This window comes from Notamacropus eugenii, chromosome 5 (assembly GCF_028372415.1).
Source record: "Notamacropus eugenii isolate mMacEug1 chromosome 5, mMacEug1.pri_v2, whole genome shotgun sequence".
Taxonomy (NCBI): domain Eukaryota; kingdom Metazoa; phylum Chordata; class Mammalia; order Diprotodontia; family Macropodidae; genus Notamacropus; species Notamacropus eugenii.
Genome location: NC_092876.1, coordinates 56,051,310 through 56,078,215, shown reverse-complemented (window position 1 = coordinate 56,078,215; position 26,906 = coordinate 56,051,310). Strand labels below are relative to the sequence as shown.

The 26,906-nt window shown below is 48.5% G+C and overlaps 1 protein-coding gene across 1 annotated transcript; it reads right to left on the bottom strand.

Moving 5' to 3' along the window:
* Positions 1–6,013: 6,013 nt before the first annotated feature.
* On the bottom strand, positions 6,014–25,843 carry NECAP2 (NECAP endocytosis associated 2). The gene is made up of 8 exons (XM_072609045.1): positions 25,444–25,843; positions 20,131–20,231; positions 15,416–15,520; positions 15,258–15,339; positions 13,640–13,748; positions 10,919–11,078; positions 8,485–8,566; positions 6,014–7,455 (listed from the first exon to the last, which is right to left on the bottom strand). Exons 1-8 carry the CDS (start codon positions 25,533–25,535, stop codon positions 7,407–7,409), a joined length of 780 nt encoding a protein of 259 aa, XP_072465146.1. The 5' UTR covers positions 25,536–25,843; the 3' UTR covers positions 6,014–7,406.
* Between the last annotated feature and the right edge of the window lie 1,063 nt (positions 25,844–26,906).

The window sequence follows — 26,906 nt, the reverse complement described above, 5'->3', positions numbered from 1 at the left end:
GGGAGGAGCCGGCCTCCGGAACCTCCCCAAAACGTCCCGGGGACTTGGGGCGCAGGGCACGAGATCCCGCCGCCGCCGTAGGCTCCCACGTCACGACCCCCGCCCCAATAACGCACACCTCTCGATCCCAGAAAAACCGCGGAGTGGGGAGCCCGCGCGGCCCAGAGGCAGGGGGATGGACCCCGTGACTCCGGGCCCCCGCTGAAAGGAGGGCTGACTTGGATGTCGAAGATGTGGGTTGTAATGCGGCGTGACCTTGGACGAGATCCCCCTTCGGGGCTGGACCAGATTGACCTCAAGTCCCTGCATAGGACCTCAGTTTCCCCAGCTGTGAAATGCTGGGTCGGGCTGCATGGGTCGTGGGCGTCTCTTCCCCCCCTGAAGCTCCGATTCCAGATCCTTCTATGCCTGTAAAATGAAGGGGCCTCCGAAGGCGCTGCCCACCCTGAATCTACGATCCCTTAGTTTGTTCTGGAAAATGGGTTTGGACTCCCCAGCCCCCCAAATCCCCCAACTCACTGACCCTTGGGGGATCCAAGGGAGGCTCTACAACTTTCAGGACCTTAGCGGCCATTTCGTCGGCCCCCACCACCACCATTTTAGGGAGCCTAGACAACGGAAGGATGGATTTTCCCCAAGCTCACCCAGCTGCTAGCAACTAGCCCAGGGGTGGGGAACCTGCCGCCTCGAGGCCGCATGTGGCCTTCTAGGTACTTGGGTGCGGCCTTTTTACGGAGTCCAAGTTTTACAGAACCCTTTTATGAAAGGGATTTGTTCTGAGGTCTGGATTCAGTCAAAGGGCTGCACTTGAGGACCTAGAGGCCTTGAGGCCACGAGTTCCCCACCCCTAAACAAACCAGCTTTCAAATGCAGTTTCTCTAAACCTGGGGGCCATTCACGTTACAGTCACCACCAGCAAGAAGGGTCCTTTTATCCATAGATGTTCCAGCCCCAGCCCAGAATAGGGTTATACCACCCCACCCTCATCCCTCACTTCCCCATAAAACTCTGTCCCTAACCTCATCACAGTAGCAGGTAGCTCACAAAAGAGAGAGGGGCCAGGGCAGGGCTATCTATTTACTTGGTGGATCACCAAATTAGGGATCAGAGAGATCTTTGAGGGCATGCAGTCTAACCCCTTCATTTTACAGATGAGGAAACTGGGGCCAAGAGGGGTTCAGTGACTCGCCCAGAAACCTACTGTAAAAGTAGAGGGGTAGGATTTGAACTTGGGTCTTCCTGACTCCAGGTCCAGCACTCTGCTCTTAGCTGCCTCTTTAGGATTCTTATTGCATTAAAAATAAAAAATGTCATTGTATTGGTCTATACTACCTGGTCTGCCAAGCACAGGTTTTCCATCCCAGCCTTAGCCCAAGGCACCAAAGCATGATGAAAACAACAGAAGGTTTAGAAAGACCAGAGTCTGATTTCGGGCTTTGCCCCTGTGGTGTGGTGGTTAGTGCCAAGGCTAACCTACTTAGAAAGTCCTACATTCAAATCCCACTTGTGACACCTGCTAGATATGTGACCCTGGGCAGCTCTCCCAGGCAGCTCTCTAAGGCTGTTAAAGGACAGAACAGGAACCCAACTGCATTGGTTAAAAAAGAAAAGAAAATAGGGCAGGGGTATTCTCTCATTTGGAGATCATTATACTGATTAAAACACCAGCCCAGCTCCCCACACCCTAGGATCGACAAAACAAAATAAAACAACTGTCGTGCTTGCCTCTTGGAAGCTGAAAAGATAAAAACGAAATATTTGAAGCATTATACAAAACTCTAATTATTATAGTTGTGTCTCCTTGGGCGAGTCACGTCTTCTCTCTGGTCCTCAGCGTGATGAGGGCTTTGGACTAGATGACTAGACTTAGGAGTCAGAGGGCTTGGGTTTAGGTGCTGGCTTTCTAGCTGAGTGTCAGTAAATCAGCCTAACCTCACTGAGCCCCATGAGGGGCTTATACTCAGCTGTATAATGGGCATACATGAACTTGCATTTCTGCTTCACAGGATTATTTGAGCCTTGAAGCACCCTCTCTGGTGCCAGGAGCCTGAAGGAAGTACCCATGCCCCATGCAGGTCCTGTTTCTAAACATAGGTCTAGTACTGGACTCTCCACTTAATCTCCTGTAAAATGAGGTTTTTGGACTAGAAAAGACTTTTGATGAGAATATCCTTCAGGAGCTAGCCTGTTAACAGTGGAAGAAGAGTTCTGACTCTGAAATCAGACCTGGGTTCGAATTCCTCATTTGATGCTTTCCACGTTTGGGCAAGCTACTTCAGCTTTCTTTGTCCTTATCTGTCAAATGAGAAGGCTGCACTGGACACCTTTGGCCTGTTTCAGCGTGTAATCCATGATCTTGTGATCATTCAAACTTTTTGAGCTTTGGTCTCCTCATCTCATAAAACCAAAAGACCTCTCAGGGCTAGGGCAGCTTTAAATCCCATTTTAGAGTTGATAAAGATGAGGTTCATCAATGTAGTCCTGATTACTCTCCTGGCCTTCAGCACCATCTGCAGACACTCACCTCCCTACAAGACTCACACTTCCACAGCATCCCCTGGCCCCTGGGACTCCCTCCCTCTTATTGGAGAGGGTGGGCGGTGGACACCAGAGAGCCCCTCCCAGGTGCTCCACGGAAGGACCAGACCGAGGGTACCAACCAACCACAGGACTTGCACAGGCGTCTGGATGGGTACTTTCTCCCTACCCCCTTTCCACTTCTTTTTAATGAATCTTCTGTTAAGACTGGGAGCTTCTTGGGAGCAAGGGCTTTTTTTCTTGCTTCGCATTCCCAGGGCTTAGCACAATGCATGGCACATAGTAGGTTCTTGATGTTTATTGTCTGACTGTAACCTCCAATGGCAGAGAGGATGGAGGGCTGGGCCTGGAGTCAGGAAGGTCTGAGTCCAAATACTGACTCAGCCACTTACTAGCTGTGTGACCCTGGGCAAGTCACTTCCCCTCTGTCCACCTGTTTCCTCAACTGTAAAATAGGCTAACAAAAATACCTACTGCCTATTGCCAGTGTGGCAGTCATTAAAAAAAAAATTATTTTGCCTTTTTCTTAAAATGTTAATAAGCTAAGGGATGAAAATGAGTGTCACAGTGCAGGGTGGGGGCCTGCCTCACTCTATCTAGGTTGGACAGGTCATCTTTTTTTCCACTAAAGTCTTGGTGCTGACTGCACAGACATGGGCAGCTCATAAATGCCGATGAAATTAAAGTGATCCTGCATTGCCTTTCTCTGCCCTCCCACAAGTAGTGGTGCTTCTCTAGAGCTGATTAAAAAGCTAAATGAATGATTAAAATGTAAGCTAACAAACCTCACATGTTACAATTTACTGTAAAGTGGGTTCAGAATCCCAGCTCTGTTTCTTGCTGTCTATGTGATCTCGGGCAAGTCAGCTAACCTCTTTGGGCCTCAGTTTCCTCTTTTGTAAAAGGAAAGACTTGAACCAGGTGATTACTGAGGTCCCTTCACCTCTAAATCATGCAATTTAGATAGAATACATATTTTGGCTACATAGTTAATCTTGTAAGTACATTTTCAGCAATAAACAATCTCACAAACACGAATAAAAATATTTTCAGTATGTAGACATCATCTCATCCAGTTTTCTTGTCTTACAGTTGAAGCAATGAATGCCAAGAAACGTTAAAGTGACTTAAGAAATTAAAAAATAATTTCATTTATATCCAGGAGAAATGCTTACTTTGGCCATTATAGTCCTATGTATTAAAATACTAGTCCTTTGTAAGAACTTACAAAATAGATTTTAATAGTCTTATTAAACTTGCCTCTTGTAAGCTAAAAAAAAAAATACCTACTGCCCAGGGTTGTCAAGAACTTCAAAAGAAACAACATTTTTAAAGCCCGACAGAAGATACTAATAAATGCTTGCTTCCTTCCTTGCTCCGTCCTTGGGGCTGCCTGCATTTAGGCTCAGGAGAGGCCAATGCCAACTGATCCCAGAGAGCCAGCTTACTTCCTCCCCCGATCCCGCTACTCTGGGGACACAAAGGGGGCACTCCCATGGTCACACTGGGCCCATTTCTCTGACTTCTCTCCCTCGTCGGGCTGGGATCCCATCCCAGCTGTCTGTGGGTTCTGCTCAGACTTGGACATGCAGAGATCCCCAGAACCGGTCAGAGTTGCTACTCACTCCTCATCCTGCCTGGTTATCACCTCCAGGGGTCCAGGCTGTTGGCATGCTGAGGCCTTTGAAAAGAAACTCTACAGGAGGTGTTGTGAAGTTAATGCCCTAACTGTGGAATATCACTGGTACCATCCCAGCTCAGGTGCCGGGTAAACAAAGTTGGATAAGAAAGCCAACCTGCTGGTTGTTAATGGGATGTGCTGGCCAACTACAGGTGCCAACTAAGTGAAAACAGGCACAAAAGATTTACTGGCCATAGAGCACTAAGCCAGAGTCCCAGAGCATGAGAGCTAGAGGGGGCCTTAGGGATCATCCCGTCCAACCTCTTCATCTTGGGATCACCATAACAGCTAGCATTTATATGGCATTTCACACACATCTCATTCAATCCTCACAACCCTGGGAGGGAGGGGCTGTTATTATCCCCATTTTACAGTTGGGGAAACTGAGGCAGAAGTGCAGTGTGTTGCCCAGGGTCACACAGCTATTGAGGCTAGATTTGAATTCAGGTCTTCCTGATCAGGTTTAGAGCTAGAAGCAGCCTTAAAAATCATCTGCAATCATCTGGGTTCACCCTCTTCCCCTCTCCCCCTTTCCCAACACCCATCCTGGGATCTTAAGATTCAGAACTGGAAGTCACTAGACAGTATCTTTTCTGAGTCCTTCATGCACAGATGTGGAAATAACAACCCCCAAGTTTAAATTGCTCAAGACTGCTCAGGTCATAAAGGGCAGGGCTGAGAGGATCCTAACCAAGTCCCTTGGACTTCCAAAACCAGTGTACTTGGTACACCATGTACCGTCTACAGATTCTAAAGCAGCCAGGTTACTTTCCTACAACAGACAACTTCAATCTCTGGCCTTCGAGTCAGTGTCCCAAACTTAACTTCCTCTCTGTAATCAATAACTAGTCTCTGGTTACAGCATTACAGTGTCTGGGTACTAGGTCCAGTCTCCTCTCAAGCATGCCCGGAGGCGTCTCAGCATCACCCTCTCTGTAACAAACCTACAGCACAATAGCCTATGGTATCATGGGCAGGAAAGTCGACCTGGGGCTCAGGAGCAGCCTGGGTTCAAATCCCACCCGACCCACTTCCTAGCTGGGTGAGACTGGGCAAATCACTTCCCTCCCAGACCTATTTCCTCATCTGAAAAATGAGGCATCATGAGGTCCAAATGAAAGGAGGCTCAAACGGCAACGTATGTGAAGTCTTTCAAAAATGTGAAGGTGCTAAAGAAATGCCAATCATGATGTCGGGACACATGAGGAGGACACCAGGATAGGCAGCTTGGGATAATCAGAAAGAACAGGAAAGATACGTGGAAGTGGAGGACCCAGGGGACCTTGAGCAAGTCACATTCTCCTTTCCCTGAGTTTGACCCTCCTGATCCCAGTGCTGAGTACAGTTCCTGGCACATAGTAGGAGCTTAACAAATGCTGGCTCGCTGACTGAAGGCAGGACAGTCAGTGCTGGTGAGCTTTGCATTTCAATCCCACCTTGGCCCCTTAGTAGTTGCCTGACTAGGGGGCAAGTTCCAACGGCTCCAGTGCCCAGGTTTCCTTGTCTGCAAAAGTGGGGTAAAAACGTGTGCCTCACCTACCTCACAGGTTGTTACAAAGGAGGAAGGCAATCTGCCAATCTCAAAGGAGTGTGCGGATAGGAGTTATCACTTCAAAGCCCTTTCCAGCTCTAAATTTCCATCGGCAACATCTGGCTAGGCGTGATCACATTGTGAACATCTGGCTAGGCGTGATCAGAGCAGAGAAGAACACACCTTCCACAACAGTTCAGCCAATACCTGATCCATGAAAGTTTGAGAAAACATCTGCTCAATGAACACGCCTGAGACAAGTATGTGTCCAAATATCATTTATTCTCCGCCAGCTTGTTCCACCAGGGACTGCCTTACTCTAGGCACTTACAACAAAACGCTGGTTTCAAGTCGGCAAACATTTCCACATCTTGCTTCAGAAACCACCCCAGCTTCTACTGAATAGGCACACAGGAGCCAAAGGCTCCTAATAGCCACACAGTGAAGACACGGGGCATGGCCAAAAACATTGTCATCCCTGGCATAAACTAGTCAAGGTAAACGCTTTTCTTCTCTAAAAATCTTCACTCTAATCCTGCAACAAGCTTTTCGTGGTCTCTCTCCATTACTCAGGGCTTCCAAGCAAAACATCTAATCCAAAAAAACCGAACCCTTTCCAACGAAAGACAAAGTACAAGTACAAGATGTGAAAAGGAACTTCAGAGGCTTGCAGAGACAGCGCAGGTAACAGCTGCCTCGATTCCCTCCACGTGGCTCCGACCTTTCATTCACAGTGCATGTAGGACAAAGGGAAAGGAAGCGGTTGTCCTTAGACAACAAGGCACTCAGAAACCACCTGGAGTGGGCCCAGCCCAACCAGGCTCTCTTTAGCAGGATCTGGAGAAAAGGACTTCCCGAGTGGCCACAGGCTGGGCTTAACTCTTCCAGAGCAGTTCCCCAGCTGCCCACTCAAGACCTCCAGCTTCTGCTTGGCAGCTCAGGGAACCTCTGAGGAGGGGGAGTCCAAAGAGCAGGTGGGCACCATGGCTGCCAAAAGTAAATCCCTCCTGAGGTCCTGGAAGGGACAGTTCCCCATGGTTAGTGTGGATTATGCAGATCAGCAAAGCAAATGTTAGAAAAGAAAGGTTTAATACAATCTCTTTCCAAGGGGTGTAGCTACTGGGAACCCTAAAGGGGTGCCTCCATTCCCATGGGGTAGACTGGGACCTGACTTTAGTAACTATGATGGAAGGAGGAGAGGGGTGGAGGAACCAGTCCAACGCCAACCTAGCCCTCACTTTAAACATGTAAACACTGTGGTTAGAGGCTTCAGACAGGGAAGCAAACGGACCCATCTCATGGGTCTGCATTAGATAATGGATGTGCACCAGAAAGGCCTGCAGCCAGAGTCCCAGGCCCCATCCAGCCCTGGAGGAAGAGAGCAGGATGTGCTCTCAGTTTCTTGGGTCCCTGCTTCTGGGTTCTGCCCCAGGTTCTCTGTTTTCAGTGCTGAATCATGAAGTCTTCTACAATGCCCAGACAAGCGATGCCACAGAGACAGAGGAACAGGACCTGGGGGAGGCAAAGGAGGAAGACAGAAAGGAGGCAGGTTCCACATGAAGAGGTGGAGGAAATCTGGATCCTCTATCCTTTGGTCCACAATAAAGATGCTTCTTCTCCAGGAGGCACACTGGGAAAGCAAAAGCTGGGTCCAGGTTAGAACTGGACCCAGTTTGAGCTCTGCTGAGTCTGGCCTGAAGTGGACCTGGGAAGGGGAAACTGTTTTTAGTGTTTTTAAAACAGGTAAAGCACAAGAGGCATCAACAAATGAACTGCTTCATACCCTTGGAAAGAGCAACACTCACAAGCAGCACCTCTCTACAAGCAACTTAGAGCAGGGACAGGGACATAGAGCAAAAGACAACAGAGGATTCCCAATGAGGCCCCTCCCACATGGGACACTCTATATTCTAAGGGCCCTCCCAGCTCTGACATCCTGGATTCTAAGGTCTCTCCCAGCTCTGACATCCCATGTTCTCAGGCCCTCCCAGCTCGGACAACCCGTGTTCTAAGGGCCCTCCCAGCTCTGACATCCTGTGTTCTCAGGGCCCTCCCAGCTCTGACATCCTGTGTTCTCAGGACCCTCCCAGCTCTGACATCCTGTGTTCTCAGGGCCCTCCCAGCTCTGACATTCTGTTCTAAGGGTCCTCCCAGCTGTGACATCCTGTGTTGTAAGGGTCCTCTCAGCTCTGACATCCTGTGTTGTAAGGGTCCTCTCAGCTCTGACATCCTGTGTTCTAAGAGCCCTCCCAGCTCTGACATCCTGGGTTCTAAGGGCCCTCCCAGCTCTGACATCCTGGGTTCTAAGGGCCCTCCCAGCTCTGACATTCTTTGTTCTAAGGGTCCTCTCAGCTGTGACATCCTGTGTTCTAAGGGCCCTCCCAGCTCTGACATCCTATTCTAAGGGTCCTCCCAGCTCTGACATTCTGTGTTCTAAGGGCCCTCCCAGCTCTGATATCCTCTTTACAAATAGTGCTAATTCCCAGCTCTAATATCCTCTGAAATAGCTAATGTTAACAGCTTTCACAAACAGTGGTGCAAGAATTAGCTCTCTACATGCGTCCTTTCCTACCTAGAAAGGGATCTCAAAGACAGGAGAGATAAGGAGCCCATGTACCCTCTATCTCTGCCTTCTGAGAACTGGGGAAGCTTCTGATCTTCACCAGCTCTAGGCTCCCTGAGACGCTGCCCATCCCAAGGTCATTTGGGCAGTTTGAGTCAACGTAATTCTTACCCTGAGGCTTTGGCAAAGTCACCCCAGACATCAGCTGTTGCAGCAGTGGTGGGGTTGAGCTGTGGCCAGGGTAAAGTGGCACCTGCCAATAATTCCAGAGTCCAGGAAAAGGAGAAAAGAGAAAGGTATGAGTACCTGATTCCTATGGTCAAACTCCAATCACCACCTAGAAGGCTCCCTTACAAAGTAGGTGCTGATTGTTTGCAGAACTGAATTAACTATTTATGTGCACAACACTGTACCAAGCAGGTGCTGGAGGGAGAGCCAAAGATAAGTCTCTCTCCCCACTATTTCTCAGGATCTTGGGCCCTTAGCAAATGAATACTCTCAAGATCCCCTCCATTCAGCATCTCGTTTCCAGTAGGAACCACTGGTCACATTGCATTTCCTCTCCTTATCCAACCCACCTTTTGGCTTAAAGTAGTAGAGAAAGACAGGGCCCAAAACGAAACACAGTGATGTTCATTTATCATGCAGTAAGTCAATTTTCTGGCTAAGTAAGGCATGCCCCACCCCCTTCAGGTTCTAACACTGTCCTGTGTGGCAATCCAATTGTCAGCTTGTTGACAACTGACTGCTCAGGCTGTCAGCCACCCGTTTGGTCATTTTGCCCATTTCTAATGACATCCAACAGAGACTGAGAAATCAGCTTACCAAGCTGGCAAGAACCCATATTACTGCTTAAGAGCCCTAAGATCTGGGCAAAAACTGAGGCAGAAAAGGTACCCTTCTGCAAGGAACCTTGGGAGAGTTTTCTTGGGCCCTACGAGGCCTTTTTCTCTCTACTGACTTTCTGATTTGGGGATCTGGCTCAATTCCTTTCTACCCAACAAACATTCATGCAGCATCTACTGTGTACTCAAAGCACTAGGCAACATACTAGAAACTTAAAGACAAAATCATGAAAACGCATCCTCTGCCTTCAGGACCAGGCAACTGGAAGAGATAGCGAATAGACGCTAACATAAGGGAAGAGCAGACACCTAGAGAGAAGAGTTAACCCCTAGAAGGAAGCTAGTGGGGTGGATAAGGAAGTCAATGACACCAGCAAGAGCTACTTCAAGAAAGGGGAGATGGTCCTCTATGCCCCTTCACCTCTGGGGACATGGAAGGGGCCTGCTCAGAAAAGACCCAGCCCAGGGAAGGGAAGAAACACCAGACACAGTTTTTGGAGGGAAGAAGGAAAACACAGATTGCCAAGCAGCCCCACAGCTCACACTAGAGGCCAGTCAAGAGTCCAGTATGACACACCTGCCGTGTGCCAAGAGCTGGATGAAACCTGGGGATACAAAGAAAGGCCAGAGCACAGCTGTGACCCTCAAGGAACTCACACTACATGGGCAGAGATGTACTGACAATTAATTACATATAAACTACATATGGTTCTAGATGGGTGGCGTGACCAATCCTGGGGGAAGGGGGTGAAGGAGCCTGCTGCAGAAGGTGGCAGGTGAGCTGAGTACTGATGGAAGCCAGGGAAATAGAAAGTGGTGATGAGGGGGCAGGGCATTCACTAGCGAAAAGGCATGGTGATGATGGGAGATGGGACCTCCTGGGCCCATGGAGCTACGTCATCAAGCCTGTAGAGATGATATGGAACAATGAGGCTGGCCAGGAAGGAAGGGGCTGGGTGACGGAGACCTGTCCATGCTCTAGGATCCTGGAGGTGACAGGGGTGACCTGGGTAGGTAATCACTTTGGCAGCTGAGTACAGGAGACAGGAAGCAGGAAAACCAGCTAGAAGGCCACATACTGCCACAGAACAGGTGAGAGCTGGACAGGCTTATGGCTATGTGGGTGAAAAGAAGGGAATTCACAGGAGAGATGTTGTGGAGGGAGAAACTTCAAGATCTGGCATGTGGGGTGAGTGCCAGGGAGGAGGATAATGCCCACACTGAACCTGGGGGAAAGATGATGAGTTCTGTTTTGGATCTGCTGAGTGTGACATGCCTACAGGACACCCAGTCAGTGATGTGGGACCACAGTGCAGGAGAGAGATCAGGGTGGAATCTACAGATCAGGGAACCAAGTGCACAGAGATGATAACTAGAGGAATAAGGGAGACAGAAGGGAAGAGCCTAGGAGGACACCCACAAGTAGTGGGCATGACCTGGGCAAGGAGACCAAGAAGCAGTAGCTGGACAAACAAGTTGGGCAGGGCAGGAAGGAGCAGATACCACATGGGATTCCTGGGATCCGGTGACTCCCAAGCTTACTGGAGCCATTGTTGACCCCATGGCTCCAGCAGAACTGGCTCTTGTCTTGCCTGGCTCGTCCTTCCTAAGAGGTACCCAGTCCCGTCCTTCCTAAGAAGTACCCAGTCCCAAGAATCTGCAAGGAATTAAGCATACAGAAATAACTGTGCCCCTTCCAGGAGAAAAATGATGCAGGCTGCCAACAAACAGGCCGAGCAGGCTCCCTGTCTGGCACTCACCTGCACTTGAAGCAGCTGCTCCTCCAAGGATGTGCTCCCCAGAGGGCGGGGGCTGAGCAGAAACTCTGCCCCCTGGGGGAGGAGGCAGAAGGCTCATTCCTGCACTGTTGGACGGCCGGGACTTGGCATTTCCTGCTGATCCTTCCTTCTTTCTCACGCTCTAAAGAAAAGAACAGAATTCAATTTAGCGAGCTAGGAGAGAAATTAAAACATTGAATGTTGACATTATAGGTAATAACTAGAAAGGAACTAAGAGCTGACAGTCTATTTGGCTTGGACAGTCTGAGTCCTAAGTGCTCCCAGTTCCAAGGTTTTATGTTCTAGGGGCTGCTATTGTGCCTTAGAATGGACACTGACCTCAGGTTAATTCATTCTACCACTGGGAAGCTTTCCACTAGACCATAGCTGCTTTGCCATACACTGCCCTGGAAATGGCCCCTGTAAAATCCAGGCGTTTGAGGGGGTGGTGAGTACTGCTGACCCACATCTCCGAGGGAGAAGGGCCCCAAGTGAGAGGTCATCCTGTCCAACAATATGTTCCTCTACAGCATGCTCCAGTGCAGCCTTTGCTCAGGACACTTTGTGACTTGACATAATTCATTTGGGCCATATAATCTTGTTGGTGCCTAACGCTCTACAAGGCAAAGTCTGTTAAAACAGATATCACCTTGATCAGGTCATGATTTTAAATCTGGAGCTAGAAGGGATTTCAGAGGTCATGGAGGCCAATACCATATGGTTAAGGAAACTGGGGCCCAGGGAGACGGGTGATATGCCCCCAAGTCACCCAAGGAGTCTGCAAGGCCAGACTCTTAGCTGAGAACCTATGGCCCCAAACCCAAATTCTTTCCCTTGTGCTACATGGAGGGGCAATTAAAATTTCTGTACTTTATAACAAATGAAGGTAAGGTTTATCTCAAGTCATTATTGATGCGACACAATGTCAGTATAACCAAATAACTTCGCCATGACTCTGTTTTGTTATGACAAGTCCTCTGATGGCCAGGTGGAAGGGGCTCCAAAGTCATCACCAGCATCACCAGAAAAAAAAAGGAGGGAACAAGTTAAGAAGGAAGAGAAGGTTCTGGGGACATAGACAAGGTAGGGGCTACAGCCAGCAGGTGCCCCCAAGAGCCAAGTCCTTGGGCCATGGCTTTCCTGGTGCATGTTCCCAACCTATCTACCTCCAATAACATTCACCTCCAGTTAATATGCATAAACGGACAGATGGCTTAAGGGGTCCATCCACTAAGTGTGGTTTGTAGTCAAGAAAAGGAATACAATCCTGAGCTGCATTCAGAGGTGTGAGGATCGCCATATTGTAGCCTGGAGTGTTGGGGTAAGACTGGGTGGCACAACCTGAGAAGAATGGTGGCAACGTCCCCCCTTCCTAGCTCCCTCCTTCCTTTCCCCACCTTTCTTCCCTACCCCTCTTTTCTCTTCTCCTTCCTTTTTTTCTTTTTTCAGACTAGGTCTATCTCTCCAAGGTTCAAAGTATAGTGCCTCCTCTCAGACATGATCCCAAGATGCATTATCACAGAAACTGACTGGTTCTGTTTCCAGCCTGGGGTGGCTAACCCCTCACTGGGCAGCCTGGCTGGTCCTCCACTCCTCAGGCTCCCCCTAGTGGTGACAGACTTAGTGCTGACACCCAATCATGCTTTTGCCCTCCTGGAGCTCAGAATTTCAGTACTCAAGTGATCCAGGAGCCTCAGTTTCCCTAGAAGCAGGGACCACTGTGTGCCCCACCATGCCTGGCTCCACCTCCTGATTTTCAAAGGGTCATCTCCAATTCAACGTGTAAGAAAGCTGCCATGGTCTACTGCAAAGAGTCTGGAGTGGGGTTAGATAACCTGGGATTAAGTCTGCTGAAAGAGCATTCTGTGACTAACATGGAAACGTTTTATATGATTACACATACATAACCTATACCAGACTGCTTGCTATCTCACAGAGGGGGAGCTGAAAGGAAGGGAACAGAACTTGGAATTCAAGACTTCCACACACAAAAACAGCCAACCAAGCAACGTTAAAAATTGTTTTTACACCTGACTGGGGGAAATAAAATGTTATTGAACAACAAACAAATGAATGTAAGTTTAAAAGAGAAAGTGCTACGTGCCCCTGAGCTCTCTGTGGGTCTCCGCACCCTCCTTCGGGCAAGGCAAGACCAGACAGCCCCCCAGGGCCGCCCTTCGGCTCTCACACTCGGGGTCCTGAGTCACTTCTGCCCTCCAGATCTAACGACCCACTTAGCTCCGATTTCTCCAGGGCAGTCTGTGAACTTATGGGGACACGCACCAGTCAGGTGCTGGGCTACTGCCCACAGCAATGTGAACAAAGGGCACCATCTCACACCCACGCGGCTTTTCCTCTTGAATCACAAACTCCTCCTCCTCACAGTCCTTCTCAAAAACCCACGGAGCAGGACAAAATTTCTCCGCAACAGAGCCTAACTGGCTGCTCACCAGGAGAGGCTCTGGCTCTGGCCAAGCACATCTGCTCTTCGGCTTCACTGATTTCCCATTCTTGAACTTCACTACGTAGCCCAAAGAAGCCAAGTCATTTTGCTATGCTAGACAATTTCAAGGTCTGGCTTTCCAAGGCTTTGCCCCTGAGTCTGAGCTTCTGGGCAAAACGTGTCAGGTGCCCAGGTCACCAGGAACCCAAAAGGCTCTGTCCAAGCTGTCTACGGCACCAGGGGAAAGCAGAGGGTCTCACCGCAATGTTGAGCTTGATGGTCTGGCCCTCCTTGAAGCTCAGGTCTAGTTTGGGGCCAGGGGTTGGGTTCTGAGCTTGTTTGGCAAATTCACATTGCTGCTTCACCCACCTAGGGAGAGGAATGAGACAAGGTGAGGGAAAGTGAGAACAAGCCAAGATCATACCCTATCCATCAAGAGACACGTGTAGTCAGTCACTGATAAGTAGCTCCTGTGTATCTGGACATATAGGAGACAATGCTGCAGAGGACCCAAAGGGGGAGAAGACACAGCTCCTGCCTTTGTGGAGCTCATAACACAGTCAGACAAGACCCTCAGGGCAAAGAGCACACATTCATCTTACAATTATCTGCAGAGGCAAATGACCTGGGCCAGCACCCTGAGGCAGAGCCCCAACCCTTAGCCAGGACCTTCCAGGGTTGGGGGTGGGGAAAAGGGCTCCCTTCTACTTCATGCATTCATTCATTCAACCACTATGACCTAAGGAATCATGTCACATGTGCAGCACTGAACGGGACTGGGATACACAAATATGAGCACCTGGGTCTTGCGCTCAAGGATTGTACTTGAGCTTTACTGAGGTGTTGGTGGGGTGGTCTGTGAGCTGCTAAAGGAGTTGGACAAGGTGGGGCTTGAAGATGAGAAGTGTTTGGATAAATGGAGGGACAGCAGCCTGGCTGATCCAGGGAGCTCTCCAGGGAGAGAGGGTGTGCAAAGATGCAGTCAGCTGCCATCAAGAAGACGTGATGGAAAACTACATTCTAAGTTCCACACGACCAATTTACAACCACACTTTGGAAATTAACCCATTCACAGGTGGAAGACTAAGTACTAAATGATTACAGGACCCTGGGATCACAGAGCAAGAGCTGGGAGGGTCCTTAGTGACTACGCTGTCCAGATCCATTGGCTGATGGATGAAGAAACTGAGACTTGCCCAAGGGAACACAGTGAGTAGACAGAAGCAGGATATGAACCCAGGTCCTCTGAATGTAAATCGAGCATCTGCCCCCTCCCCATTCTCCACGTATGATGAAGGGAATAATCAGGGGTGGGGAACCTGTGACCTGTGGCTTTTTGACTGATTCCAAGTTTTACAGAACAAATCCTTTTATTAAGGGGATTTGTTCCGTGAAGTTTGGATTCAGTCAAAAAGCTGCACTTGAGGACCTAGAAGGCCACATGTGGCCTTAAGGTGGCAGGGTCCCCACCCTTAGTCTAAATACGTCAAACAGTCAGAAAAAGAAGTGGTTGCTTGGGACTAAAGGCAGAACAGGTGAGCCCTGAAGAAGAGGAAGCCTGGGGCAAGTGGAGGAAGGAGAAGTAAGAAGAGGGGGTCACTACAGAGGGCAAAACCGAGGGCAAAGATGAGAGCAGCATTTGGACAAGAATTTATGGCAGGTTAAATGACCGGCCCCAGTAAAGGGGAAGAAGGCCCAGCCAGCTCAGGAAAGGAAGGGAAGAGCATGCTGAATGCGCCTGTCCCATAGTGCTTCAGGTCTGACTGACCTGCTTATGGTCAGCCATATCAGCCAGTAGCGGTGGGCTCCAATCTCATTATCTGCGATAGAAATCTTCCCATCTGAGAAGTAAACTCTCCAGGGTGAGTGCCTACTCACTTGAAATGGTCCTGCAGCGCTACATTGAAATCAAAGGCATCCCCGCGGTCAGCAAAGCCAATGCCAATAAACGCTCGCCGCCCTGTGGGGAACACAGCACCCTGAAGCCCACTGTCATTCCAGGGCAGGTTTCCCCCCAGAGCATGCCGCTTACTTACCACTCCCATCCTCAATCCGGACAACAAAGTATCTGCTGGAGTCTGTCACGCTCTCCACAGCAATGCTGGGAAACTGTTCCACGGGCGCCTGGGCGAAGAGCTCTCCTGAAAGCAGGAGTCAGCATCAAGGACAAGCCCTCCCCGCCTCCCATCAGGCACGGCTTAATCAGAGGAGTGGGAATAGACACCCCCTCAGTCTGCCAGGCCTGCTCTGCAGACTCAACCTCAGGCCTCCCTCCACAGGGGCAGCCCCTCGGGAGGGCTGGGTTCACTACATTCAAATCAATAAATGTCTGGTATAGGGAGAACACAGGGCATCCCAATTAATAAGAGGTTGACCAAATGACCAGCAAACAAAGACAGTCAAGTGTAGAAAGCAGAATAAACTAGGATTTGAGAGTCCCAGGTCCACAATCTGCAAGCTGAGTGACTTCAGGGATCCCTGCCCCTCTTTGAACTTCAAGGTGCTCACCTGTAAAAGGGGGGTAGGAATGCTACATAAAACCAAGAAGCGCCCCAGTAAGGATTACCCAACTGACATCTAGAAGGCTCTCTGGAGGCATTCCCTCACTGGAGTTTACTGTCCCTATTTTAGACAACTGAGGAAACAGGAGGGGAAGTGCCTAGCTAGGAGACATAAGTAAGGGGGTCTGAACCCAGGTCTTCCTGGCTCCACATCCAGCATTCTAGTCACACCACATGCCTTCCAATTATCTAATTATTACTTTGCTCACAAAAACACCCTGTGAGGTGGGGAATATGGGCACTACTCTTCCCATTTCCCAGATGTAGAAACTGAGGCTCAGAGAGATAGCTGTGCCATGCCCCTGGGTACACAGTGGGAAGTGTGAGCTGAGGCTAGTGAATACTAGAAAGAACAGAAAAAACATGAAACAGGGTCATCGCTGCTGGAAGTACCCACATCAATGGGAAAGAATAATGACCTGAGGCCACCTCTGACTAACAGAAGGAAGGGCAGATGAGTCTGGGCTGGTGGCTAGGCTGAAAGGCCACGGAGGCACTTTCACAAAGGCGCCCACCTCTGGATCCACCAGAGCCACATCAGCATTGGCCAGCATGAGACTTATCTTCTCACGCAGGCAGGAGAGCGGGGCCCTCCCGCTTACACATTTTCAGAAAAGATCTTATTTGGAGCACTCCCCCTTTTTCAGTCTCGATTATTCTCTCTGAAATGAAGGCACTCAGTTAGATGGTCTCTGATTCCTCCCAGCTCTAATCTTCTGTCTGTGATGAGTTTATCATCATGGTGAGAGGCAGCATTGGTGCCCCAATCCAGAGCTCAGAGGCTGACTAGCTGTGCAAGCTTCAACTGGTCTCATCAGGAAAATGGAGGCAAGAACAATGGCACAACAAAGCTCTGAGGGCCACTGGGAAGACAGTGCTTTGCAAAAGTAAAGCTCCACAAATATGTTATGAAGTTACAAAAAGTGAACAAAGTCAAACCAAGGGTATTACCCAGAAGTCTTCACCCTCTCCCTCCGCCTCTAGGTCTGAAGGGGCAGGGGTGGGGTGGGATAGAGTTGACCTTGTAGACTAACAATCTATGATCACAAAGTGGAGAAACCCAATGGCAGAATATGAAGCTGAAGGATCCAAAAGACTCCTTTTAAGAGGTCAGTCCAGAGGCTACTCTTCTAGCCAAGTCCCCTAGAGGAAAAACAAGTCATAAGAATTTATAGATCACAGAACTGATAGGGGGAATGAAAGATATTACTTAGTCCAAGCATTTCATTTGGCAGATAAAGAAACAGAGTCCAGAGAAGTGACCTGCTCCAGGTCACGCAGTGAGCAGAGATGTCAGCATCAGGCCCTGGTCTTCCTTAATCCAGTACTCGTGCCACCCCTTGTAACACCTCCCAGTACTCAGGACGTCTGTAAAAGCAGCAGGAATAAACACCAACTACTGCCTGGAGAACGTACATGGACTCACATGTCAGGAAGAGCTGGGTTCAGATCCTGTCTTTGACACTCTCTTAGTGGGGTGATTATGAGAAACTCCTTTATCTTTTTTGAACCTCCATTTCCCCATCTGTAAGATGGAGACAGTAACAGTCCTTGTCCTAGGACCTCCTAGGACTCTAGAGACTCTGGTGAGGTAATCACTTTAAAGCAATCCTTATTGTTATTACCCCATACTTCTTGCTGAAGGGCTCACTGGGCACCTGTGAGAGCCCTGGAGAACTGTCCCAATCCATTCTGGCCAAGGCTGCTTTTAGCCAGAACTGACTGTCTTCAGCACCTTTAAAAATGACAGTAGAAGACTGACCTGATTTCCTTCTGGGCAGGGCTTTGGTCTATCTAACCGAACACTGAATTTCTGTAATGCTTTAAGATGTCACAAAGTACTTTCCTTGTGGTACCACCCAGGAGGTAAGCAGTGCCACCTACTTAGGCAGCTGGGCCTGGAGTCAGGAAGACTCGAGTTCAAATCCAGCTTCAGACACTTCCAAGCTGTGTGACCCTAAGCGAATCACTTCATCTGTCTGCCTGTTTCCTCGCATGGTCATTGTGAGGATCAAATGAGATATCTGTAAAATGCTTAGCACAGTGGCTGGCACACAGTAGGCATTATATAAATACAACTGGTAGTATCATTATTACTCCCTCCCACCTTTTACACATGAAGAAGTTAAATAAAACTCACTGAGGTTAAGTGACTTGCCCAAGACCATACAGCTATGAAGCAGAAGAGGGAGATTTGTCCTGTCATTTCACTCCAAATCCAAACTCTCCCATTACACTGCCTGACTGCAGGAGGGTGGGGATGTGCAGGTTTGGTCTCTCTCCATAAAAATAGAAAGTTGCGTGATACTGAAGAAAATAGGTGGATCTGGGACTTTGTGAACTATTTCCCTAGAAGGATATTTCTTTTTATTTTATCCTGGACCTAACAAACTTGAAATAAAATGAACATTTTCATGTGCTTTGTAGAAAAGAAAGTACAGGCACACCTCATTTCACTGGGCTTTGCTTTATTACTGTCAGACATGTTTTTTACAAACTGAAAATCTGTGGCAAGTCTAGAGGTGCCATTTTTCCAGCAGCACGCGACCCTGGGTCACACTTTGGTGATTCTCACAATGTTTCAAACTTTTTCATTATTATCTATCTGCTGTGATGATCTGTGATCAGTGACCACTGATGTGCCCGCTGGGATTGTTTTGGGGCACGAGGTGAACTTAACAAAGAAATGTTGTGTGTGTTCTAACTTTTCCACCCTTCTCTCTCCCACTCCTCATGCTTCCCTGTGCCCTGAGACACAACACTGAAATTAGGCCAATTAACAATCCTACAATGGCCTCTTCAGCGTTCAAGTGAAAGGAAGAGTAACTGATGTGTCAGAGCTCATTGTCTCATTTTAAGACTTTGTCACAGCCACTCCAGCCTTCAGCAACCACCACCCTGATCCGTCAGCAGTCGTGGACACCGAGGCAAGACCCTCCACCAGCAAAAAGATTCCAACTCACTGAAGGCTCAGATGATGGGTTAGCATTTTTTAGTAATCAAGTATTTTTTAATTAAGGTATGTACATTGTTTTTTTAGACATAGTATTACTGCACACTTAACTTCTATAGGATAGCGTAAATATAACCTTTACATTTGGGAAACCAAAAGATTCATGTGATTTGCTTTATTGTGATGGTCACTTTACTGCAGTGACTGGAACTGAACCTGCTAAGTATCTCCAAGGTAGGCCTATGACTCTCCACTGCTTAGAGCCTGCTTTGCTTTTAAGTCTAGTCTACTCCCATCCGTGATTCTGGAGAGCCGTTCTCCACATGAAATCACTTCTGACAGGCTGATACAGCAGAAAATAATAGGAGACTTAAGGTCAGAAAATCCAAATTTGAGCCCTAGCTCTGCCCCTTCTCAGGTGACTTTGGGAATGACAACTCCCCTTTCTGGACCTGCTTCCTCACCTATAAACCCAGGAATCTGGAATGAGTAACCTCTATCCAGTCCCTTCCAGCTCGAAAACCATAAGCCAGGGTTACTCAATATAGCACAGTATAGATGCAGAGTGGAAACAGTACTCAAGGTGGGAATCAGAAATACCAAGGTTCAATAGCAGCTCAAGGAATTACTCGCTGTGTGACCCTGGGCAAATCACTTTCCCTTTCTAGGCCCTGGTTTCCTCATTCCTAAAATGAGAACAATAACAGTGCTTCCCCTATGCTGTTAGGAGAGTTCTTAAAAAACCTTCGGGCACTGGACAGATATGAGCCCTCCCCATCACCATGACGCAAGCTGACCAGGTGGCAGAAGGAAGGGCTCCGGCCCCTTCAGTTAATGGGTATATTTCACTGTAAGGAACTACTCAGCTATGGAAGTGGAATTCCTAAGTAAACTAGTTACACACCGTAAGATCCCCATCTGACCTGATGCTTTTCTTTGCAATGGGGCTTTCCACAAGAAATGTAGAAAGAGATGCTGGTACACCTCTTCCTGGTCTCCTTTTGTGTTTTCCTTCCATATACGGACCTTCAGGGACCCCAAAGGAGCAAGTGCTCCCTCGAATAGAAATATTTTCTACAGAATGGGGACACCAGGCTGAGATCTTGGGATGGGAGCATACTGTTTCCTAAAGAGGCTTCTCTGACCACTGCTATAAAAGCTTGGACAATCTCCTATAGTAAGACAGATTTCTATGGGAGGAAGCAAGAAAGACACTCAGGCCTCCCCTCTTCTTTACCTGAAGTTCTGTCCTCCAGTTTGATGTAAGCCATCTGGCCCTTTGCTGTTATCCGCAGCCGCCCACTCCATGATGGCTGGTCCAGCTGCCAGTCTGCAGCCCTATGAGGGACAAAAACCCACTGAGATGCTGGAGCATGGCCATACCCACTGTCCGCTGAGGGCAGTGCACACCCTAAGCCCCAGAGGATGGGGCTGGCTTTCCTAACTCTTTCAGGAATGACCTTTTCATTCACTACACTTTTCAAAGGAGCAAGTTGCTAGGAGATATCCCTTATGCTGCAAAATGCTAACAGGCTAAAGATTCAGGCTCAGAGAGAAGCAGGTCAGAGTGGGAAGGGTCATGAGAGAACAATATAAGCTGGTAACATTAAGGCAGTTTAACTGAATAAGGATAAAGGACAATCGGGGTCCTGGAATACAGATGACGAAACCCATTTCCTTCTTCTCAACTGAGAGGTGGACTATAGGAGCACAATATTACATCCACCATCAGATGTGATTGTGTTGTTAGTCAGTTTTGCTGCAAAGAAGGATACAATGGGGGAAGAAGGCATACCAGGAAACGGTTGTTATGACAAAAATAAAATGCATCAATAAGACTTGAAAAAATGAAAGAGTCCTGAGTCTTGGGTTCTGGTCAATCACAATTCCAGTTCTCAGAGCTTATGCTCTATTGAGGAGGCAAAGGAGATGTCTAGAAGAAGAGTTGGGAGCTCGTGTTATGTTCAAAGACCATGACATCAGAGAAATGATGACATGACTTGCACTTGACTTTGTTTGGAGGGATGGAGGGCTGTGCAAGGTTACCAGTCGCACTTTCTCCTCCTGAGCCACTGGGATCCAGTGACCAGATATTCATCAGGATCACTGGAGACGGCACAGGATGCAATGGAAGACCTTAGCCTTTTTCGGCTAAGGCTTCTTCAGGGACTCACTTAAGAGTGAGGTAACACCCATTCAGTGAATAGGCCTCTTTAAGTAGTCAGGGAATGGCCCCTTTAATGCGCAAAAGAAAAAAATATAACTAAATCAAAGGAGACGTCCAGAAGAAGCGCTGGGAGCACTGAAGAGAGGTCACCCCAAGAATCTAATAATACGTGTGGGGAGAAGTGGTCACATCAGGGAGGCCTTCAGGGAGGACTTGGCCCAACTGAGTTAAGCCATGAAAGAAAGATGATCAAGAGATAGTACTGAAAAGGGGTGGGGGGAGGGGGGAATGAACAACTCTAGGCCCACAAATGGTAGAGAATCTTGAAAGCATGTGGGAGGTGGCACCCAAAAAGGAGAATGCTATTTCTGCCTGCATTAAGAGATGTGGAACTTCCAGGAAAAAGGATTTCAGTTGTCCTGTCTTTTGCTGTGTTCCGAGCTCCCCTGGAGTAACGTGTTGAAGGCTAGGAGACATGATTTAGGAAGGAAGGGAAAATGTCCTGAGGACAGAACAATGAAGGGACTCCAGTTCATGTCATATGAGGGGAAATTAAAGCAGTGAATCTCCAACTTTTTGGTCTCAGCACCCTTTTATACTCTTAAAAATGATTAAGTCCCATCCCCAAAAGAGCTTTTATGTTGGTTATATCTGCTGATATTTATTGTATTAGAAATTAAAACATCTTAGTATTATTATGAAAAGTTTTGATCTTATTGACCCCCTTAAAGGGTCTCACTGGACCATACTTTAAGAAACTCTGGGTTAAAGGAACCAGGACAGTACAGATGAAAAAACTTGGGTGAAAGGGGAAGGGTACTTTATATCTACCTTTAAGTACCTGAAGGGTAGAAGAGAGGTCAGATAATGCTGCTTGGTGCCAAAGGACAAAGACTGGAACAATGGGTAGAACCAGCCAAGACACCAACTGAGGTTTGATATAAGAGCTTTGGCTACATGGAATGGTCTGTCACAGGACTGGTGAGCTATTATTCACAGGACCACGTGTCAGGTAATGGGACAGGTATGGGTTGGACTAGATGACCCTTGAGGCCCCTCCCAACTCTGCTCAAAATCAAGAGTTTATAAAATGTATTTGGTAACCCACAAAGAACCCCTGAGAATTTCAATTACATCAAACAAGTGTTTGTTAGGCAGCCAACGTGTGAAAAGCGCAGGTGACACAAAAACATAAATGGGTCTTTGAAGAGAGGTTGGACATGTCACATCGGTGTTGGAGAGGTGCTTCTGAGCAGTGGCGGGGAGGCAGGGCTGCAAATGGGAGAGGCCCCCTTAGCAGACTCAAAGCCAATCAGAAGAGACTGCTGGCATGTCTCTTTTCTGAGCCTCAGTTTCCTCACCTTTAACAGGAGGGCTGCTCTAGACGGTCTCTGGACACCCTGGCTGCTCGCAAGGGCTACAACCTATGAATTCTTAAAGGAAGGAACAGAAGGGAGGGAGTCTTGAAAGGAAGAGAAAGGAAAGATCATATATGTGTATGAGAAGCAAAAAAGGATCAGAGTATTTACCAATGAAGGGTATTACTGGCAGAAAGGAGTCAGGGAATGAATGCCTTGGAGTAATGACAAACTCTTTTAGTCCATTCTTAGACACTAACCTCAGGTTTGCTTTGAGGAAGCAGCTCAGGAAATACCCTGAGTCACAAGAGCCCTGCTTTTCCATGAAAGGTTAGCACGTGCTTAGGTCCACTTCAGTGCTGGCTCATGAGCACAGCCTTATGAAAGCTAGTCTTTGCACAAGGCCCACAAAAATGCAGAACCCTCAATACACTTTAGTAGGCTCAATTTTCAGTTCCTTTTCCTGGGGATCTTACATCTTATGATCAAGACGAGCAGAGCTTTGTGGGTAAATGGTGCTAACTGAGTCACTTACATCTACAGCACTTCCTCTTTCTGTACCTTGGTGTCCATATCTGTAAAATGAGGATAATATTTGTGCTGCCCACCTCACAGGATCTGGGGAAGAAAAGCTCTCTGAAAAGAGCAGAATTATCCATCAAGTCAACATCCCTGAAGTCATCCAAGGAGGGCACAACCAGAAGGCAAAGGCAGGTTCCCTGGTTTAGCCACAACTCTGAGGAAGACAGTATAATACAACAAAAACAGTAATCTAAATCTCCAGAGTCAGAGACCTTGGGTTCAAAACTCAAAGGTTTACTGCCTTTCTGACCTTAAGACAACAGCTAATATTTATATGTCACTTTAAGGTTTGTAATATACTTTACAAATATTATCTCATCTGATCTTCACAACCCCGGGAGTTGGGTATTATTATCCCACTTTACAGATGAGGAAATTAAGACAGACAGAAGTTAAATTACTTGCCCAGGATCACACAGTCGGGCTGTATCTGAGGCTGGATTTGAACTCAAGTCCTAAAGTTCACTTCCTGACTCTGGGTTCACTGTTCTATTCACTGCATCACCCACTTGGCTAACTTCTCATCTCTCAGCCTCAGTTTCACTAAATGACCTCTTATGACCACCCAGCTCTAAATCTATGATTCCATGATCCTAGTGTCTACAACCGTCTCTAGGGTGTAGTGTGATGAAGTCTTAAAAACTAAATTGACTTTCATTGATGTGAATTTTTACAAAACATGTGCTGATGGCACTTTGAGGGGCAGGGAGGAAGTGTCACAAAAATGTCCCAAATCTGAAAAAGTTAAAGACAAATCAATTAAGGGCTCACAGACTGCTCAATAAACAGGAAGTCCGTGCGTCAAGGCAAACCCACAAGTCATCTCAGACAAAACCCCAAAGCAAAATAAAATTTCCAAAGGGTTTTTATTTCCCAAGTCCTGATGAAGCAACCAATCAATTTGTCAAAGCCTACAGCACAAAACCTCTGGACCAGTGCCCAGGAATGCTAATACAACAGGTTGTACAACAGGTGTAGATTTTCTGGAGGGAGGGAACAAGGGAGACAGAGCTCCCTTCCCTAACCAGCTTACCCACCACCCTGTCCTCCCCAACACAGGCTGGTGCTGAAGTTACACTTGGGGGGAGGGGGGCAAAGCTCGGAAAATGGAAGCAGCATTCAAAGCCATTTTCCACTACAAAAAGCACCCCCTGAGGGGCGTGGGAGAACAGCCTACAGAACCAAAAGGGCCTTTGTACAACCTCAAGGCCAACTTTCTCACTTTACAGAGAGAGGCACTGGAAGAGCCACAGCCAGACTTGTTCCCCAATCCCAAAGCCAGTGCTGCTCTGCCCTTCCTTCCACAGATTAGGGAGGGCTGGGCGCCCTCCCCTTAGCATGCTAAGATAGCTCACTGACTCCGGTAACCAAGTGCGGAGATGGGTTAGCTCTGGGCTGTGCTGGGAGGAGCATGGGCTGAGAGTTAAGAGCCAGCAATGACTCAAGTCACCGGGCCTCTCTAGGCCTCAGCATTCCGCTTTAAAATAAGGGGTGCAGTCCTTAGGAGGAGGACCAGCACTTTGCTCTCCCCTAGCCCCACCCTACTCACCATGCACACAGTAGGTGGCTCAGCAAAGCTGACTCATTTCTAAAGCTCCTTCCCAGCTGCCACCCACAGCTAGGCCTGTTCTATCAAAGGCCTTGAGATAATCTGACAAAAGGGAAGGCCGTGAGAAGGGCCCCCCCATCCCAGACGATCAGAGCAGGGCAGTGGAGGGCACGGGCTAGGCAGGGTCCAACCCTCAGGACCCGCAGCAACCTCCCGGGGAAGATCTCCAGCAATGGGAACCTCGCTCCCAGCAGGGCGTAGGCTGGGGCGTCCCGCCCTGGGGAGTGGGGGAGGGGCAGTCCTAGACCGAGAGCCAGGGTTTGAGATGGGGCGGGGCCTCAGGGAAGTCCCTGTCAGTTTCCCCAGCAGTCAGTTTCTCCAAGGTCAGTTTCTCCAGCAGTCAGTTTCTCCAAGGTCAGTTTCCCCAGCAGTCAGTTTCTCCAAGGTCAGTTTCCCCAGCAGTCAGTTTCCCCAGGATCAGTTTCCCCAGGGGTCAGTTTCCCTAGGGTCAGTTTCCCCGGGTCAGGTTCCTCAGGATCAGTTTCCCCAAGGGTCAGTTTCCCCAGGAGTCAGTTTCACCGGACCACGGGCCCCCACCTCGCTTTTTTACAGAGGGGGAAAGTGAGGCCCAGCCGGGGGAAGTGTCTCCCCCAGGGCGTCCAGGCGGTTGAGGGTTTGAGGCCTTTCTGCCTCCCTGAGCCAACCCCGGGGTTCTAATGGAGTGGGGTCATTCCGGACAACCGAGGGGGTGAATCTGGAAAACCGGGGTTGGGGAAATCACCCGCCCCCAGAGGAGGGCGGTTGTCCTGCAACAACGGAATAACCTCAGAAGAACGGAGGGTGGTATCCCCTGAGGGCCGAGGGAGGAGGCGGGGAGAGGAGGCAGGCGGTCACCTGTAGCCTCGGTTGGTGGCCCGCGGCGGGATGCGGTAGACGTGCACCTCCGGCTTGACGCACAGGACCGACTCGTACTCACTGTCCTCCATCTTGGCACCCGAACCCGGACATCCGGCTCCCACCCGGAAGGGGCGGGCGGCCGGGCTCTATGACCGGAAGCAGCGTGCTAGAGGGGCGAGGCCTCGTTCCCATCCCCCACCCCACCCCACAAGCCCCCGCGCTCCCTGCGGGACGGTGAGCACTAGGGCAGACGGGGTTGTCTGAGGGCCTGGATGCGGCCCCTGGCACAGCACAGAGGCACATTGGGCCCCCACCGTTTGAGACTGGTGACTTGGCCGAAGCCGCCTGCCCTCCCTGTGCCTCAGTTTCCTCTGTAGCCGACTTTCCCTTCTCTGACATCCCATCTCTTACGTTCCGTCTTGTAAGGCCCCTCCCCCTCTGACGTGACCTATTCTAAAGCTCCGCCCCTCTGACGTTCCTGTTCTAGGGCCTCTCCACCTATGGCGTGCCCTATTTCCAAGGCCCCCGCCCCCCATGATGTCAGTGTTCTAGAGCCCCTCCCCCTATGACGTGCCCCGGTCTAAGATTCTCCCCCTTACTTTCCTTCTTTTGAGTCGCTTTCTCGGTCAGCCGTTCTGTGTCCTTTTATTTCCTTTTTTGTTTATCATTTTAAAAATTCATTTTTAAGAATTTTGAGTTCTTATCATATAAAACTGTGCATACCCTTTGACTCAGCAATACCACTACAGACAGATTTTTTTAAAAAAAAGACTCATATGCAAAAATATTTATAGCAGCTATTTTTGGGGCATCAAGAACTTGAAAACTGAGGGATGCCCATCCACTGGGCAGTGGCTGAGCAAGTTGTGGCCTATGATTAGGATGGAATAGTTCTGTGCTGTAGGAAATGCTGTGCAGGATGGTTTCAGAAAAACCTGGGAAGACTTACATGAACTGTTGCAAAGTGAAGTCAGCAGAACCAGGAGAGCAGTGTTACAAAGTAACAGTGATGTTGCAAGGATGACCAACTGTGAATGACTTAACCGTTCTCAGCAATGCCACGTTCTAAGACATATCCAAAGGACCTGGGATCAAAAATGCTATTAACCTCCAAAGAAAAAACTAATGGGACTCTTTTTGGTCTGTGTTTTCTTTCACAGCATGGCTACTATGGAAATGTGTTTTGCATGACTGAACGACTATAATCTATATCGAATTGCTTGCCTTCTCAAGGCGGGGAAAAGAGAGCGAGGGAAAGAATTTGGAAATCAAATTTTTTTTTAAAAGCATGCTGAAATTGTTTTTACATATTATTGGGAAAAAATAAAATTGAAAAACTAAGGCAGGGAAAAAATCTGAGTTCTAAATTATCTCCTAATGCTTCTCCACCCATTGAGAAGGCAAGCACTATGATATCAACTACACATTTGAAGTTATGCAAAACATATTTCCATGTTACA

What these genes read in the sequence shown, in the direction of transcription:
- NECAP2 (XM_072609045.1), bottom strand. Translation starts at nt 25,535, where the DNA reads ATGGAGGACAGTGAGTACGAGTCGGTCCTGTGCGTCAAGCCGGAGGTG. An exon ending in GCCACCAACCGAGGCTACAG is followed by an intron (nt 20,232 to 25,443) that starts GTGACCGCCTGC and finishes TGTCCCTCATAG; the next exon opens with GGCTGCAGACTGGCAGCTGG. An exon ending in CCGGATTGAGGATGGGAGTG is followed by an intron (nt 15,340 to 15,415) that starts GTAAGTAAGCGG and finishes TGTTCCCCACAG; the next exon opens with GGCGGCGAGCGTTTATTGGC.